General features: G+C 41.6%; 1 protein-coding gene across 4 annotated transcripts; it reads left to right on the top strand.

Annotated features, from left to right (window-relative positions):
* The first annotated feature begins 8402 nt into the window (after positions 1-8402).
* On the top strand, positions 8403-16357 carry LOC103641769 (putative replication protein). Of its 4 annotated transcripts, none has more exons than XM_008665101.4 (13): positions 8403-8807; positions 8880-10200; positions 10478-10751; positions 10829-10931; positions 11052-11182; positions 11249-11330; positions 11424-11547; positions 13196-13350; positions 13609-14029; positions 14100-14161; positions 14245-14349; positions 15295-15489; positions 16076-16357. In XM_008665101.4, exons 2-12 carry the CDS (start codon positions 9973-9975, stop codon positions 15311-15313), a joined length of 1704 nt encoding a protein of 567 aa, XP_008663323.1. In that variant the 5' UTR covers positions 8403-8807; positions 8880-9972; the 3' UTR covers positions 15314-15489; positions 16076-16357. The 4 variants fall into 4 exon arrangements, with proteins under 4 accessions (XP_008663323.1, XP_008663325.1, XP_008663322.1 ...); XM_008665103.4 differs by having other exon boundaries at positions 8408-8669; positions 10057-10200; positions 11315-11330; XM_008665100.4 differs by having other exon boundaries at positions 8412-8669; positions 10057-10200.
* Positions 16358-19202: the final 2845 nt, after the last annotated feature.

The raw sequence follows: 19202 nt of genomic DNA, 5'->3' as shown, positions 1-19202 counted from the left end.
TGTCCTTACTTATACAACACCTTACGTACATTTTCGCGAACAGTGGCGGGAACATAAATGATTACGACCTACCAAGATTTGCTAATCATTGCCATTATATGGGTGAAAACAGATTGATTAACGGCGAGATGGATCCTGATCCTTTGATGTTGTCCATGCATGCTTCATCTTTAGTTGCACAATTGAATGATGACCAACGCAAAGTGTACGACACTATCATTGGACGTGTTCACAGTGGATCACCTAGTTTCTTCTTTGTTTGCGGCCATGGTGGCACAGGCAAAACATTCCTATGGACCACTTTAATTGCGAGTTTACGTTCCGAGAAGAAAATAGTGCTAGCTGTCGCATCGTCAGGCGTTGCGTCTCTTCTACTACCTAAAGGATGCACTGCACATTCAAGGTTTAAAATACCATTTGACATAAACGATGCTAGCACATGTAACGTGAACCGGGGGACCATGCTTGCTGAGCTTATACAGATTGCCACTCTGATTATATGGGATGAAGCACCAATGACACATCGTCATTGCTTCGAGGCTCTAGATAGAACTATGCGAGATATTCTTTCTGAGCAAACACCTTCAAATGCTATCCTCCCATTTGGTGGCAAGATTGTTGTTCTTGGTGGCGATTTCCGTCAGATTTTACCTGTCGTACGAAAGGGCTCACGGTCTTCCATAGTTAATGCATCAATTATGAATTTGAAGTTGTGGCAGCACGTTGTCCTCCTTAAATTATGCACGAACATGCGCCTTCTTGGCCCCTCCTTGGAAGAAAACGATCGTAACGACCTCATATCTTTTGGTAAATGGGTTCTATCTATAGGTGATGGTACACTTCCTACCGAAAAAAGGACTGGTGATCGTGAACCCACATGGATCACAATTCCCGATGATTTGCTTGTCCAAACTAACAATGATAAAATAGCCGCGATTGTATCTGAAGTATACCCAGATTTCTTCATGAATTATGATAAACCAACATAACTAGCCTCGCGTGCCATTATATGCCCAAACAATGCTACAGTCGATGATATTAATAACTACGTTGTTTCGCTTGTGCCTGGGGAAACCGTGCGCTACCTTAGTTGTGACACTATATCAAAATCATCAGAAAGAATACCAGATTTCGATGTGCTCTATCCTACTGAATTCTTAAATTCGATTAATGCAAACAATTTCTCATCTCACGAGCTTATGCTGAAAAAGGGTGTCATAATTATGTTGTTGAGAAACCTTAATCAAAGCATGGGCCTCTGCAATGGTACATGACTACTCGTTACCGAGCCTGGACAACGTATATTGAGATGCATTGCTCTCACAGGCTCTAATGTGGGTGCTGCGGTTTTAATACCGAGAATAACTGTCACACCCGGGTTTCAGGGCACCAAGACCCGGGCGCGAACATAATCACCAGGTGTGCTGGGACCAAGTCTCACACATATGATGAATCATGGCACAGGATCGAATGTCACATCTTTACTATATAACAGGAGTTCTATACAAAATAAATAATTACATTATAAGGAGACAACGGTCCAGCAACCCAAAGTTGACTGGGAGACGACGGCCTAGACCTCTCACGAACACATCACAGCATCCTCCAAGCGCCTCATCCTGTGGTACCTGTTCTTGACCTGTGGGGGGGTGTGAGACAGCAAGAGTGAGCTCACATACGTTCATAGCTCAACAAGTTGTGGGGAATAATGTGCATGAACTCGCCAAAGGTGGGAGCTCACGTGAAATGTAAGGCTTACCAAAGTGGATGGTTGAAGCTGAGCATTGCTTTTAAAGTTGGTCAAAATTTTATTAGCAATTACTAAGTATAAGTAAATACCAAACCCAATTAAGTAGTAGAACAAAAGTAACAACAACACCCTCAATGCAATGCATATGACAAATTGAATTTAGTTCCATAAATTAATCATGTGAGTGTCCGAGCTGCTCATGACCGTGAGCACGGCTAGTAGACCAGTTTTACACTCTGCAGAGGTTGCGCATCTTTACCCACAAGTCATGTTACCCATCTGCCAAGAGACGACCAATCCCTTACACCTCTACCGAGGAGGCGAGGCAGGGTAACACTACGAGGCCTTTACAAAGTTCCACTAGCTTCAGAAATCCCGCTACAGTTTATAGGAAGCTCCAGTGCAGGGTTCTTGCCTGACCGCCATCGCAGCAAAATCAACCAAGGACCTCCCTACACTGACCACTCCCCTACTGCCCTTGCCCCTTTCGAGTAAGGAAGACCTCCACTAGCTTTCCTAGTTAATCAGCCAAGGGCGTCCCATTAAACCCTTGTGGTAGCACTGTTTTCCCGGGTGGTTCTCCATGTTCCAATTAACATAATGATCTTATCATGAACAGTAATAAACAACTGATAATAAAAGTATAATCATGAATAGTAATGTGTATCTCTATACCTAAGACCACATAAAGCAATAGCAAGTACTACCCAAAAATTCAGTGGTGAACAAGGTATAAAGATAGTCAAACTAGGGTAACCTATTGGGTCCCATCAAAATTAACCTATGCAGATCATTATGATTAATTAGAACATGAGTGGGTAAAAAGAAGTGATCAAGGGCACAACTTGCCTGGCACTTGAGATTCCAGGTACCAACTTGCTCTTCAGGTGACACATGTCCTCACTGCTAAACGTAGTAATACAAACAAATAGTGTATAGGCAAAATTAACATTACACCAAACATAAGAATAAACTGCGTAATAATAATCTATGCGTCGCTATGAGATCGTGGGAACGAGAACCACTAAAATCGGAGTTACGATTATGAAGTTATGGTTTTCCGAAGATCCACGTGGTTAAATATAGAATAGTCTTAGTGCAACATTTTAACCTATATTTCATGACAAAACAAAATTACCAGTTGATAATAAATATTATTGTGAAACTAATGCAACTAGAATGGATAGAGTTACGGTTCTCTAGTTATGAATTTATGGAGTTATTTAGCACCTAGAACAGATTAATTCAAAGGAACAATTTTAATTTAAGTTTTATGGCTAAACAGTGTTATTAGTTGATAGATAATACTAAAACAAAATTATTGCAACTGGAATGACTCAATTTGGAGTTAAAATAAATTAACTATTAATTTTACAAGTTTCTAGCATTTATTTTCACATTAAAATCATTTTCTAAATTTATTTTTCTGTTTTTTCCATCTCTTTGGACCGCGCATCAAATTCTGTAAAGTATAGGGGCCCCTGCGCAAATGTTCTCAACACTCAGAACCACACCCGCATGGACGGCGGGTTCTATTTCGTAAAAGCACGGGGACTGTTTAGCAAAGTTGTCAGCCGAAGGGGTTTTCTCATATCTCAGCCGTTGGATTTTAATCCGAGGGTCCAGATTAGATCGCCATCACTTATCAAGCGGTAGGACACGCTAACCGTAGGATCAAAGATCGACCGTCCAGATTTTTAAACACTAAGCCCCATTCACATCCGTCCGATCACGATCTAAGGGCCCATAACCGATCACGAACCGGTACGCGATCTCTACCGTTGGATAAAGATCAAATGGCCCAAGCTTTATCATGCCTTGGTCTAATCCGAACTGCTCGCCAGGGATTCAACGGCCTGGATCACACGGCAACTAGCATACACCTGATTAAATCCACCCCGTTGGTGGCCTAGCAGATCAACGGTCACAAGACCTTCTTCCTCCCCCAGTCAGCACAGGCGGCGGCGCCAAAACTCCCACGACGGCGACCGATGAGCCCCACCAGACCAGCCTCCTGGAGCGCGATACTTTATCCCAGAAGTCTCTACCCGAAAAAGAGGCTATGGTGAACTTGAGATCACTGGTCTTACCGTACATGGCGGGGCAGTGGAGCTGCCCACGGCGTGGAGCTACCGGCGACGACAGTCTCACGACAATGAGCATCTCAGGGCACACCCAGATCCAATCCTTCCTCCCGAAGCTATGAGTACATTCCCGGGGACCCGATGAAGCCCACAGATCCGTCTGCGCGCGCAGAAGGAACACCAAGCAGTGATCCCCCAATCTCTTCTCTCTCTTCTTCGTTACGCGCTCTCAGGTTCTCGCATTCCCGCGGATTCTATCGACCGTGCACGACAATGGGGTTACAGACATTCACTTATATGCGTAGGGGAAGCAGCAGTTTGGTTCCGGCCGGATCGACGAGGTTGTTGCGGTGAATCGGGATCTCAGCGCGCAATACGGTATTCTGTTGCGTTTCTCTGGTGTTCGGTTCAAGGAAGATGACGACCCTGCCAAGGTGGCCCACCAGCAGTGGGACAACGACGCGAGTGAGCTGGTTTCCAAGCCATGATGGGCGCCCTTCGATCAGGTCCCACAGTGTCAGCCGCACAGGAAAAAAAAAGACAAGGCGAGCTGATGGGCCACTAGGAGGTATTTGGCCCATCCGGCTGATGAAGGGGAAAATGAGGGGACGCGGCCCAGCGCCAGAAATACTCCCTTTTCTTTTATAATTTCCTAGTTTTTTTACCTTTTCCTTATTTTAAATTTTCAAATTTCATCTTTGAGTTTGAATAGTTTTCAACCCTTAATATTTCAAGTCTTCCAGTTAAGTGCACAACTCAAGAAAATCCAGCATGATGCATAATCTAATATATCGATTAGCATGTAAAAAGGAGTATATATGCCTTACAAGTAATGCATGGGCTAGCATAAATCTTAATTTTGTTTCCCACAGAACTTATTAATATAATATCATTATGCATATACTTATAGTTAAGTTTTAGGGGTCTACAAATCCTACCCCCCTTAACAGAAATCTCGTCCTCGAGATTTGTAAGAAAAGGGATACAGAAGGATTGGTTTGTGATTCGGCTTTTAGTCTATAATAGGTTTAAGATCCGGAGTTTCATATATATTTTTTTAGGCAATAGTGGGTGACTAGGAAGGCCTGGGTATATATGGATATAGCCACTTTATTATGCAGGATGAATGGTGTCTTTAAAGCATATGTAGTTTTGGGTAAGGAGTGGGGTAAGAAAAGACTCCATCCAAGATTGTGGATCTTGACTCATCTTGGTGACCTCACTTGATCCTTGAAGACTTGAGTTGGTGCTCATCCTTTCTTGATGAAGTTGATCATCTTCTTCGGTCTTCTCTCATTGATTATGAGTTAGTGTATATTATCGGGCTAGGGAATATGGTTAAGATAGATATGGATGAGATAGACTACATGATGTAGGTCAAAAGTTTGTTTGATGTTAGGTGGGGATAGGCAGATCATGCAATCCATCAAGACTCTATTGGTTGGGTTGGTCTATCATTCTTTATTTAGTGTCGGGTGAACTAAGTTAAAACATGTGGATAAGGTCTAATCTATTTCACAAGTATTAACTGGTTCATTAAGTAACTCATTTTAAATTAGATCATATTAGGTTAGATGGGATCTAGATTAGATTGGTATGACTAGCTTGACTAGATAAGATCTAATTAATTTGCATTAGATCATGGTTGTTAAACTAGGGTGGATGAGTATGCTTATTAGGATAAGATGGATCCATAAAGATAAGATGGAATCTTTTGAGGTTAGTAAGATCTATTAGGATATGATAGAATCTTTTCGGGATAGGATGGGTCTATTAAGATAAGAAAGAATATTGTAAGATAAGATGGATCTAGTAAAATAAGAGAGAATCTTTTAAGATAACAGGGATCTATATGAAATAGATAATCTAAGTTGTTTACTTATCTTATGAATTCTATTTATGTTTATATGTATATACAAATGTAATTATGGGCATTACTCCACAACCCATCACACTCAATCAAAGATCCAAATCATAAGTATCATAAGAACAAGCACTCAAGTGTATAGATACCTAAAAAAATAGTTTTATTTTTGTTCCTAAGAGTAGGTCTCTTATTCCTAAAGGTCACTTTAGGCACATGATTTCAAAGTGTGAAATCCACATTTGTCTTTAGAAATGAAGAGGTAAGAATAATCAGAGTAAAGCGGAATTAGATGAGAAAAGATTAAGAAAAGTTCAGAAAGAATCAGAGTAGCAAAGGTAAGTAGATAATGGTTGTCCAGTTCTATCTAGGTTTTGTCCTACAGTCAACATTCCTCTGATACCACTTCTTTCACACCCGGGTTTCAGGGCACCAAGACCCGGGCGCGAACATAATCACCAGGTGTGCTGGGACCAAGTCTCACACATATGATGAATCATGGCACATGATCGAATGTCACATCTTTACTATATAACAGGAGTTCTATACAAAATAAATAATTACATTATAAGGAGACAACGGTCCAGCAACCCAAAGTTGACTGGGAGACGACGACCTAGACCTCTCACGAACACATCACAGCATCCTCCAAGCGCCTCATCCTGTGGTACCTGTTCTTGACCTGTGGGGGGTGTGAGACAGCAAGAGTGAGCTCACATACGTTCATAGCTCAACAAGTTGTGGGGAATAATGTGCATGAACTCGCCAAAGGTGGGAGCTCACGTGAAGTGTAAGGCTTACCAAAGTGGATGGTTGAAGCTGAGCATTGCTTTTAAAGTTGGTCAAAATTTTATTAGCAATTACTAAGTATAAGTAAATACCAAACCCAATTAAGTAGTAGAACAAAAGTAACAACAACACCCTCAATGCAATGCATATGACAAATTGAATTTAGTTCCATAAATTAATCATGTGAGTGTCCGAGCTGCTCATGACCGTGAGCACAGCTAGTATACCAGTTTTACACTCTGCAGAGGTTGCGCATCTTTACCCACAAGTCATGTTACCCATCTGCCAAGAGACGGCCAATCCCTTACACCTCTACCGAGGAAGCAAGGCAGGGTAACACTACGAGGCCTTTACAAAGTTCCACTAGCTTCAGAAATCCCGCTACAGTTTATAGGAAGCTCCAGTGCAGGGTTCTTGCCTGACCGCCATCGCAGCAAAATCAACCAAGGACCTCCCTACACTGACCACTCCCCTACTGCCCTTGCCCCTTTCGGGTAAGGAAGACCTCCACTAGCTTTCCTAGTTAATCAGCCAAGGGCGTCCCATTAAACCCTTGTGGTAGCACTGTTTTCCCGGGTGGTTCTCCATGTTCCAATTAACATAATGATCTTATCATGAACAGTAATAAACAACTGATAATAAAAGTATAATCATGAATAGTAATGTGTATCTCTATACCCAAGACCACATAAAGCAATAGCAAGTACTACCCAAAAATTCAGTGGTGAACAAGGTATAAAGATAGTCAAACTAGGGTAACCTATTGGGTCCCATCAAAATTAACCTATGCAGATCATTATGATTAATTAGAACATGAGTGGGTAAAAAGAAGTGATCAAGGGCACAACTTGCCTGGCACTTGAGATTCCAGGTACCAACTTGCTCTTCAGGTGACACATGTCCTCACTGCTAAACGTAGTAATACAAACAAACAGTGTATAGGCAAAATTAACATTACACCAAACATAAGAATAAACTGCGTAATAATAATCTATGCGTCGCTATGAGATCGTGGGAACGAGAACCACTAAAATCGGAGTTACGATTATGAAGTTATGGTTTTCCGAAGATCCACGTGGTTAAATATAGAATAGTCTTAGTGCAACATTTTAACCTATATTTCATGACAAAACAAAATTACCAGTTGATAATAAATATTATTGTGAAACTAATGCAACTAGAATGGATAGAGTTACGGTTCTCTAGTTATGAATTTATGGAGTTATTTAGCACCTAGAACAGATTAATTCAAAGGAACAATTTTAATTCAAGTTTTATGGCTAAACAGTGTTATTAGTTGATAGATAATACTAAAACAAAATTATTGCAACTGGAATGACTCAATTTGGAGTTAAAATAAATTAACTATTAATTTTACAAGTTTCTAGCATTTATTTTCACATTAAAATCATTTTCTAAATTTATTTTTCTGATTTTTCCATCTCTTTGGACCGCGCATCAAATTCTGTAAAGTATAGGGGCCCCTGCGCAAATGTTCTCAACACTCAGAACCACACCCGCATGGACGGCGGGTTCTATTTCGTAAAAGCACGGGGACTGTTTAGCAAAGTTGTCAGCCGAAGGGGTTTTCTCATATCTCAGCCGTTGGATTTTAATCCGAGGGTCCAGATTAGATCGCCATCACTTATCAAGCGGTAGGACACGCTAACCGTAGGATCAAAGATCGACCGTCCAGATTTTTAAACACTAAGCCCCATTCACATCCGTCCGATCACGATCTAAGGGCCCATAACCGATCACGAACCGGTACGCGATCTCTACCGTTGGATAAAGATCAAATGGCCCAAGCTTTATCATGCCTTGGTCTAATCCGAACTGCTCGCCAGGGATTCAACGGCCTGGATCACACGGCAACTAGCATACACCTGATTAAATCCACCCCGTTGGTGGCCTAGCAGATCAACGGTCACAAGACCTTCTTCCTCCCCCAGTCAGCACAGGCGGCGGCGCCAAAACTCCCACGGCGGCGACCGATGAGCCCCACCAGACCAGCCTCCTGGAGCGCGATACTTTATCCCAGAAGTCTCTACCCGAAAAAGAGGCTATGGTGAACTTGAGATCACTGGTCTTACCGTACATGGCGGGGCAGTGGAGCTGCCCACGGCGTGGAGCTACCGGCGGCGACAGTCTCACGACGATGAGCATCTCAGGGCACACCCAGGTCCAATCCTTCCTCCCGAAGCTATGAGTACATTCCCGGGGACCCGATGAAGCCCACAGATCCGTCTGCGCGCGCAGAAGGAACACCAAGCAGTGATCCCCCAATCTCTTCTCTCTCTTCTTCGTTACGCGCTCTCAGGTTCTCGCATTCCCGCGGATTCTATCGACCGTGCATGACAATGGGGTTACAGACATTCACTTATATGCGTAGGGGAAGCAGCAGTTTGGTTCCGGCCGGATCGACGAGGTTGTTGCGGTGAATCGGGATCTCAGCGCGCAATACGGTATTCTGTTGCGTTTCTCCGGTGTTCGGTTCAAGGAAGATGACGACCCTGCCAAGGTGGCCCACCAGCAGCAGCGGGACAACGACGCGAGTGAGCTGGTTTCCAAGCCATGATGGGCGCCCTTCGATCAGGTCCCACCGTGTCAGCCGCACAGGAAAAAAAATACAAGGCGAGCTGATGGGCCACTAGGAGGTATTTGGCCCATCCGGCTGATGAAGGGGAAAATGAGGGGACGCGGCCCAGTGCCAGAACTACTCCCTTTTCTTTTATAATTTCCTAGTTTTTTTACCTTTTCCTTATTTTAAATTTTCAAATTTCATCTTTGAGTTTGAATAGTTTTCAACCCTTAATATTTCAAGTCTTCCAGTTAAGTGCACAACTCAAGAAAATCCAGCATGATGCATAATCTAATATATCGATTAGCATGTAAAAAGGAGTATATATGCCTTACAAGTAATGCATGGGCTAGCATAAATCTTAATTTTGTTTCCCACATAACTTATTAATATAATATCATTATGCATATACTTATAGTTAAGTTTTAGGGGTCTACAATAACCCTCAATACTATTGATGTAAAATGGCCGTTCACACTCCAGAGAAGGCAATTCCCAGTACGAGTATGCTACGCAATGACAATTAATAAGAGCCAAGGACAAACCCTATCCAGGGTTGGGCTTTACCTCAAGAAACCGGTCTTCACTCATGGACAACTTTATGTGGCCGTATCTAGGACTACATCCAGAGGTGGCCTTAGAATCCTGATTGAGAATGAGGACGGTTCGTGCGGGGTACAGACTTGAAATGTGGTGTACCACGAAGTCCTCACTGTCGCTGAAGCGGCTGCCATACTAGCCACCTAATTTTTCATCCATCTTTTGTGTTGTACATAGCAATGATATGTAAATACTCTAGCGCTGCTGCTACTCAGACGATTGTGTCTCTTTTCATGCTTGTTATCTTCGTTTTTTCTTGCTGCGTGTACATTATCTTTTGCTTTGAGGTAAAATTGTTCTACTGATGTGCAATACGTATACTAGCCTTATCTATTTCCCTGCTGCTGTATTCTCTAATGTTTATGCCATTTTTGGGTCAACACTGCAGATGGGAGACGTGTTGATTCTAAGCCTGCAGTGTGGGAACCTGTCTGTGACGATATGCGTCCGTGTTTCTCGGTTTTGGGACTTTTCTGATCCTCAGGATGCTGCAAGGCTGCTACACTGTGATATGGTGTTGCTCGATGAAGAGGTAAAGTAGCAACAACCTCTACCAGCTTGTTGTTGCATCTCACCAGTTTGCTTTAGTGGTTTTTCCCCCTGATATGACAATAGAGAGCCTAATGTGCCTTCTTTTTACTAGCTGAATTGTTTCTACTCTTACTAAAGTTTAATCTACATCCTCACCAGTTTGCTTTAGTGGTGTTTTTCCCCTTAATATGATAATAGAGAGCCTAATGTGTCTTCTTTTTACTAGCTGAATTGTTTCTACTCTTACTAAAGTTGAATCTACATCTTTCTATATCTAGGGAAATAGCATACATGCTACGATATACCCACCCTTCATAGAGAAATTCAGGCCACTCATAAAAGAAGGCAGCGTGTACAACATGACATACTTTCGAGTTCGAGCGTCGAACAACTTGTATAAGCCAGTTCCAAATGATATCATGATTACCTTCACGAATTGGACAAAGTTAGAGCAGGTTATTGAGATTCCTCCTGCATTTCCTACACTTACCTACTCCCTCACTCACATAGAGCAGATCCATTCACGCATCGACCATAAAGACTACTATACAGGTAAACGTTGTTACCTATATACTTACGACGCCTGTTTTTCTTTGCTAATATTGTATATACTGCTCGTTTGAAAGCAGATGCCATTGGGATAGTTAATTCAGTCTCGGATGTTTCGCCACATCGCTCCAAAGGACAACAAGCTTCTAGCTTGAAGAGGAACATTTCCATATGCAGTGCAAGGTTTGGACTACATGGTTGTTCTTACCTTGTGTTCTGCTAGATGTATGGTATGTATTTTGTCGTTGTCTTACATATACATTGTTTGTGACTCATGTTCCATACTCGAACTGGAAACAACAGAGGTGCTTCGGTCAATGTCGTGTTGTGGGGTGCCCAAGCCACCCTATTCCCAGGAGAGCGCATATACGAAGATGGGCAGAATTCCCCACAGATTGTGCTATTTGTTGGCACACTCGTCAAAAAATATGCAGGTATATTCACGTAACACTTAGTCTTTTTCTGACTCCCATACATTTATACCTTCTGCCCTTTTTTAGATGTGCTTTGTCTGACTGGAAGCTCACCATGTAAGTGGTACATCAATCCATCCATTCCTGAGGTAGAAACCCTTACGTCCAGGTAATGATATCCTCTTGTTATCAAATATATGCACATGTTGCCTGCTCTTGCCTTTTTCTAATGCAATGCTTCTACAAATACATTGCAAACCAGCGCACGCGGTGATCATAAACCAGTGAAGTGGAATGCAACTGTTACTTCGAGCCAGCTTATATCTCCTGTTGCTGAGGAGCAAAAGGTGTCGTACATCAAGTATCTCCATCCCTTTGAAAACAAGGTACACGACATACCCAGTACCTATTCTATTCTGCTGTCGATAGCTTCCAAATATACACATAATGCATAAGATTACTTCATACTTGGTGCTCTAGATTTCCAGTCAATATAAATTAGTTGTCTGGATAATGTTTTACTACTGCTCTTTATTTTATTTCTATGACCTACGACACTGAGTATCATTGGGTGGCATGTGTTCGCAACTTAACTAGACCTCTTGAACAAGAAGTTCCTCCAGCTGTGCATTTTTAGACTTATACTCTTGGAGGCAGGATGAAAGTCCAGCACAAACCTATTCGTAAGTTGAAAACAGATGGGCAAAAAAACATGTTGGTAGGTTGAAAACAAACGAACAAAAAAAAAACAGAGCTAACCAACATAGATCAAGTGTGAGTTGTGAGGCAATTGAGCTTATGCTTATCCTTACCCGAGCTAACCTAGCTTCTTTTGACTGGCCAGTCTTGACATCACTTTTTAACGATCCCTGAGCCTATAAAAGATCAACAAAACAATGGGAAATAAACAAGACAACATATTCAAATATCAATCAGAACAATTTGGTCACTGAGTTTCCAATTTTCTGCAACATCTTCCTTAATGAAATGAGGTGCAGCTCTCCTACATAAAAAAGGTCTGTGGCTTACCTCCTCAAGTTGGTCTTGTTCTTTCACAGAAATTGTATCAGTTTTTTGTTTGCGTCGATCTTCTATGCTTTCTAATGAATCTGAAACACTCGCTTTCTTTGATTCCTACAGTTTGCCAGTAACCTCTGTATTTGGCAATTCAGACGCATTTGTGTCCTGGATAACAGCCATAATAGTCTCTCTCCTCCAAATTAATCACTGAACCAATCTCGGTAGTCTGGTTACTGCTGCTCGACTCACTTTTTGCATCCAGAACTAAAAAATAGCTTTCAACGGCAATCTCTGAATTGGCATGTATAACACCATCCAGAGTGGCATTGTTAGAGTTTTTCTCCATCAGTTGAACTTCAACCATGGTATTAACAATCCCAGACCCATCAGTCTTAAGGCCATCAGTAGCTTTCTCTTCTTTCTCCAATGTACCCTCATTGCCCACTTCCTTAACATCGATCTGAGTGACTTCTGGTTCACTATCACTGGTATCAACAATTGATGAATCTGCAGGCGGCAAAGGCCTGATCTTCTCAATCTTCATCCGCTCTTGCGGCCGTTGCCTACTCCTCCTTTCCTTCTGAGCAGATATCTAATAAATCTAAAGCATGAGGGATTGACATCATACGATCAATTAACGACTGACATCTCCAGTCACCAACTAAAAAACAATGGTCCAGTGCAAATTATGTGCCGTACAAAAGAAGTTGGTCACACGAGCAATAATCATGTCCGTCCTACGACACTTAGATGGAAAAAGGCAGCAATGCACCAACTCTTCAATTGCTTATAACCCAAGAATTTTCAATTTAAGTAAGGCAACTCTAACTTACAATTCAAGCAGCTATGCAAATTATTTGCCCACTTGGATTCTTACCGCTACAAACATTTATCTCCCCAAAAATGCCATTGAACCCGCAGTTTTCTATTAGAGGCAGACTGGAGTTACAACCATTTAGGTTTCAGCATAACACATTTATTTGAGATTGCCTCTTTTTCTTATTTTCCATGCAGGGAAAGGAATTCTTGGTTACAGTCACTATAAGGAAAATTGACAGCAAGTGGTGGTATAACTCGTGCCGAAAATGCGCCTGCACAGCTGTCACTCACGGAGACTCTTACAAATGCACAAACCATGATTGTGCTAACATTGTTATGCCCGTCCAAAGGTTAGATGACGTGTCCTCGAGTTGAGCAGCACTCTTCCCTTCCTCAACTCAATGTACCAGTTTTGTGTGCATCAAACATGACATGAATCTATACAACAAGTTCATATACTAGATTCTCTATCACCCCTCAGCTCCCCAACAGCACAAAAACGTTCTACCTTCTTTATGTCAATGTTTTCCTGTTTACATATAGATTCCTTTGGGACTTACAAGCCTACTATGTTAACCACACTAAGTCATTGACACCTCTTATTTCAGGTATAAAATACTTGTCACTGCAGGAGACGAGACAGCTGATACAGACTTCATTCTCTTTGGGCACATGGCTCAAAGAATTGTCAAAAGGCCTTGCGATATGCTCATAGCGAACACTCCATCAGGCTTTATTCCAGACGCAATCACAAAGCTGCTTGAAAGGACGTTCATTTGGAACGTTAGCTTCTCTGGGCACACAATTAACTCTGGAAACGTCTGCTTCCAGGTCAATGCTACTGTAAAGGAACTAGGCAATCAAAATGTTGACATTTCAACATCAACCATAGGGACACACCAGTCTTCGCTTATGTTCTCACAAGGTGCAAGCAGCAGCATGGAAGACACTCCTCACAAGACAGACACCTTGCCTTCACCTCTGACACCTTTGACGCCCCAGGGTAGCGTCGCCACTACAAAGTATTTGGTACGTGTTCCAAACGCCTACATAAATGGTATGCTGCAGCATGTGTGGTTTATTCTCTACCTTGATGCAGGAAACCGTTGACGCTGGAGATGCTGAGCGTGTGACTACTCAGTCCTCGACAACTAGGAAGAGGCGAGTCTCAATAGCAAAAGTTGTGCTTCCTTGTGCATATTGTGTGTTACTACAGCTTTGATTGAATCCACTAAAACTTGTAGATCATGCTCTTTGCCTGGCAAATCAATAGCAAAAAAACTATTCATTGCTGACGATGAGGAAGGAAGCATCAGTCAGTCCAGTGGAGGTGGTGTTGGTGGATCCAGGTCAGGTTGTTTGAGCTCTGATTATTGCAACTCATGAGTTTCCATGAGCTTCGTTACATTTTGTTTGAAATTCATGAGCTTTCAGCTAGGCTAAAATAGCCTCTAAAAATATAGTGCTGATAGCTACTACAGACAGTTGTAGTTCTTCCTCAGGATCGTACATATATAAAGAAACGCATGACACTTGTTGTCTTTTCCTTCTTTATATCCAAGTACCAGCAAGGTTTTTCATCATTGATAACTGGGATTCAAAATATTTCCTAGCAATGCAAAAACCTGGGCAATCATTTGTTTAAGTGAACTGAATACTGAAACATAATCTCTATGTGGAGCAGCTATTTTATTGGAACTAACAGACTGCTCTGATATGTAGTCTTCAGATATGCGCAGTCAATAAACCAGACAAAACACTCAGTAGTCAAGACAATTGTTCCATATGAAAAGTGTCTCAAATTAGCCTTCATTCTTTGCCAACAGTCTCTTCTAACAATTCAATATGCATCTGATGGTCCATGTGGGCATTTTGATGAGCTAATTCAAATAAATATGAAAATTTTGAATCTGACAAAACAATAGGCCATACAGGTATGCTGGTTGTATAGGAAAGGCGGATATCCATATGCCTATATGAATTTGAGATGTCAACTAACAAAAAATGGACATCTTAAAGTGAGATATAATAATAATAATAAATTTGGAAAAGAGAGCACCAATGTAAAGTTACATGTCAGTACTCAATTGGACATGTTATTTACCTTAGATTAAGCTTAGAAGGCACTTTTGGACTGTGCATAAACTATTTCTAGCCGTAGCTAATGGCACTGAATTCGTCTTGTCTATACTTTACATGTTGGGGCTTGAGGTTTTCCATTTTTTTATAATTTGATATATCAAACATATATGCATGTTGTTATTTGACTACAATTGTGTCTGCTCTCTTTTCAGTGATGACAAAGATAATTAGGTGCTGGTGTAGGAATGTGGAACTTTTGCCTTCACAGTTGCAGCCATGTGTAATTCAGGGTTATCATCTATTTCTACTTTTCTCAAGTTATTGTATATGTTAGTTGGATGGGGGAGATGTGGTACATACTTTTGTCCGCAACATCGCTAACGGTTTGCCTACACAAATCTACCAAGGTACATGTCTTTTATCTTATATCAAAACAGTTATGGACTGTGACCTATGATGCCCACTACTATTTCGCTCTCTTTTTTTACAAAAAAATGTTGTTTCAAAATAGTCCTTCACAATTGTACATGTTCAGTGAGTTATTAATTTTTTGGTTCGATGTTGGCTTCTTCCTAATCACAGTATTAAGATGGATTAGAGTGCAGGCAGCCGAATACAGACTTAAGTGGATAGAGAAAACATATGTGTGTACTTGTTTACAAAACCCAGTAGTGCTAATACTTGGTTTTGAGGGCAGCAAGGCCATACTGATCCTGGCCGTCTCGGCGGCTCATCATGCATGCCGCGCCCAAACTCACTATGTGACTGCAGGCACAACCGCACGGCACGAGCGATGAAAAGAGCTTTAGTTTTGCCTGCCTTTATCTTTTGCTCGGAGCTTTGTTTTTTTCACCAATGAAAAGAGCTTTAGGATTGTACATTGTTAGTTGCTTACTTATAAGGATGCGCCTATTGACTAATAGAGTTTTATCAGTATTTTGTAGTTTTTTACTCTATCTATTCTTTTGCTAATATTGTCCACCTGTATTTCAGGTTAACTTTGATCAGGATGCTACGTCTATCACACTTTTGATATGCTGACGGCCAACGTGAATCCATCTCACTTACAATCGTGCTTGTTACCTTTCCTCCCCTGATGTTCATCCTCAGTGACTTGTACTATGTAGTGGCAGAAGAAAAACCTACTCTTTTGTATATATCAACTGCTTGTTGTTAAACCTTTTGCTACATTGCACGGCTGCAAATTGTGCTCTACTTATTTGTGTGGCTAAAGTCTTTTGGCAACCCACAAATGCATTTTATTCCATGACTCACTTATATGCTACCAATGTCGTATTTTTTGTTTTGTACTATGGAACTTATAACATGCGTCTTTTATGCCGCATCTTACATTTTTTGTCCCATCACAAGGATGAACGGGTGAGGCACGTGTGTGTGTGTGTTTTTTGCCGTGTGTGTATGAAACAAACTGTGTGCTGTTCCCCTCGTTTCAAATAGGCGGCAAGTATAGCGCCCGATAGGGCGCTACCTTTTCTAGTATCTTTAAAGATCTAATTCATTTTTATGTTAATAGATCTTCTATCCAATATAAAGGATTATGAAGGATTAGAAAACAATATTCTCTTTACATCTCATAACACAGGATGAATTACAACTTAAAATTTGATATATTGGTAGAATAAATAATAAAGTATACCTATTTTTTTAGATTTTTTATGACTTGTTATTTTAATTACACGTCGATTGTATGGAAAGTTTGATTGTGTAACATTTTTCTCATAGTCCAAGAAAATTAGGAGTAAACTAGAGTTAAATCATAGTAAAAATTACGAGTTAAGGTTCAGACATGTGGATAGTTGCTTTCTATTAAAGACTAAATCTTTGGTTATGTTCTTCTTTGTCTTTTTTTAAAAGGGAAAGACAAAAGATTTGCCATTCCAATATATTAGAAGAGATAAAAAAACTTTACAAACTGACATAACCCAAACAACTTAACAAACTTGACCTAGTTAGAACACTGACGTTTAGAGATAAAGACCCAAACTCCCCTAACCAGGCCCCCCAACCGCTACAGACAAGCTAAACCTCCACCAACGAGCTCTTTCACCACCTGCGCCACTTGCTCTGTCGTTCTCTACTGACCCTTAAAGATTCTATTGTTTCTTTGCAACCATAAGCTGAGAGCACCTGGGGGGTGAATAGGTGATCCTGTAAAATTCAACACTAAATAGCCACAAGCTTGGTTATAAAGATGTTAGTGCAATAGAACCAAGTGGCTATAGAGCGAGCTCTTGCGAATCACAAATAATCAAAGAAAAGAACAACACAAGGGACACAGTGGTTTATCCCGTGGTTCGATCAAGTATAACACTTGCCTACCTCCACGTTGTGGCGTCCCAATGGACGAGGGTTGCACTTAACCCATTTCAAGTGATCCAATGGTCAACTTGAATACCACGGCTTTTCTTTGCTTATCTCTTTTTCCCATTTGCGAGGAATCTCCACAAGTTGGAGTCTCTCGCCCTTACAACAAAGATCACAGTGAAAGCACAAGAGTAAGGGTGGGAAGCAACACACACAAATCCGCAGCAACACACACGCACACAAGCCAAGACTTGAGCTCAAAATGAAGCACAACGAGTTCACAACTAGAACGGAGCTCAAATCACTAACACAGTCGATCAAGTGCACGGAGATGGAGTGTGGAAGACTTAGAATGCTTAGAGTATGCTTGGGTGACTCCTCCATGCGCATAGGGGTCCCTTTTATAGCCCCAAGACAGCTAGGAGCCATTGGAGACCAACAAGGAAGGCTAAGATTGCCTTCTGTTGGGTGGCGCACCGGACAGTCCGGTGCGCCACCGGACAGCCACTGTAGCTTGTCCGGTGCTGATCTTCTTCCTTTTCTGGCGCAGACGACCGTTGCACCTCAGCGTCGGTTGGCGCACCGGACACAGTCCGGTGCCCCCTTCCGACCGTTGGTGCGGGCCACGTGTCGCCTGCCAATTTCGCTGCCGACCGTTGCGCAGTCGATCGTTGGCTCACCGGACAGTCCGGTGCACCACTGGACAGTCCGGTGAATTTTAGCCGTACGTCGTTGAATTTTTTCCAAGAGCGACGACTTCGTCGCGGATGACTCACCGAACAGTCCGGTGCACCAGCGGACAGTCCGGTGAATTATAGTTGTACGTCGCCGTCGAGTCCCGAGAGCGGCCTGTTCACCGAGACTGGTCCTGGCACACCGGACACTGTCCGGTGCACCCAGACCGAGCAGTTGGCTGTACACAACCAACTCTTTTCCAATTCATTTTCTCCTGTTTCTAGCACTTAGACACAATACATTAGTACCCAAATCAATGTACTAAGTCTAGAAACGTACCTTGTTACATGATTTGCACTTCTTCAATCTTTGGCACAATTTAACAATTAGAGAATATGTGTTGGGCACTTAATCACCAAAACACTTTAGAAATGGCCCAAGGGCACATTTCCCTTTCAATCTCCCCCTTTTTGGTGATTTATGCCAACACATCCAAAAGCAACCAAAAGAAGTGCAATATCAATGCAAACGAGAACCAAATTGTTTTTTACTCTAATTTGGCATATTTGGATCATACTTTGCCACCACTTGGTTTGTTTTTGCGAATCAAATTCATTTTCCTATCTCTACAACAAACTCACTTGTTTGGGCACAAAGAGAGATAATCCAAGAGTAAAATTGATTAAGAGCCAAAAACTTCCCCTTTTTCCATAGTCATAAGTTCTCCCCACAAGAGACCAAATTTTGCAACAAGAGTGTTTTAGACAAATCAAAAAGTTCTAACTCTACTCTTTTCGAAATTTAACTCTACTCTTTTAGAAATTTCACAAGTGGTAGCTGATCCATTTGCTTTGGCCTTAATTTCTCCCCCTTTGACATTAAGCACCAAAACGGGATCATTCTTGGCCCTTTAACCCCATTGCCTCACCAAAATTGTCAATTAAGAGTAAAAAGGCAATAAGAGCATAGATATGAACTTGGAGTTAATACCGGAGTGCAGTGGAAGTCTTTTCATGGTCCAAGTTCACCTTTCCCTTTTAATTCACTTTTGAGACTAAATCAAGTAAACTCAAACACAAAGGTTAATCTCAAAGGGTCAAGTTGTAGCATGCCTCCCCCT

This window comes from Zea mays, chromosome 10 (genome assembly GCF_902167145.1).
Source record: "Zea mays cultivar B73 chromosome 10, Zm-B73-REFERENCE-NAM-5.0, whole genome shotgun sequence".
Classification (NCBI taxonomy): domain Eukaryota; kingdom Viridiplantae; phylum Streptophyta; class Magnoliopsida; order Poales; family Poaceae; genus Zea; species Zea mays.
The sequence above is the reverse complement of the archived record's forward strand: the minus strand, read 5'-3'. Positions and strand labels throughout refer to the sequence as shown.

What these genes read in the sequence shown, in the direction of transcription:
- LOC103641769 (XM_008665100.4), top strand. Translation starts at nt 8,553, where the DNA reads ATGGTGAACTTGAGATCACTGGTCTTACCGTACATGGCGGGGCAGTGG. An exon ending in TGGTGTTGCTCGATGAAGAG is followed by an intron (nt 10,201 to 10,477) that starts GTAAAGTAGCAA and finishes TTCTATATCTAG; the next exon opens with GGAAATAGCATACATGCTAC. An exon ending in ACTCGTCAAAAAATATGCAG is followed by an intron (nt 11,183 to 11,248) that starts GTATATTCACGT and finishes GCCCTTTTTTAG; the next exon opens with ATGTGCTTTGTCTGACTGGA.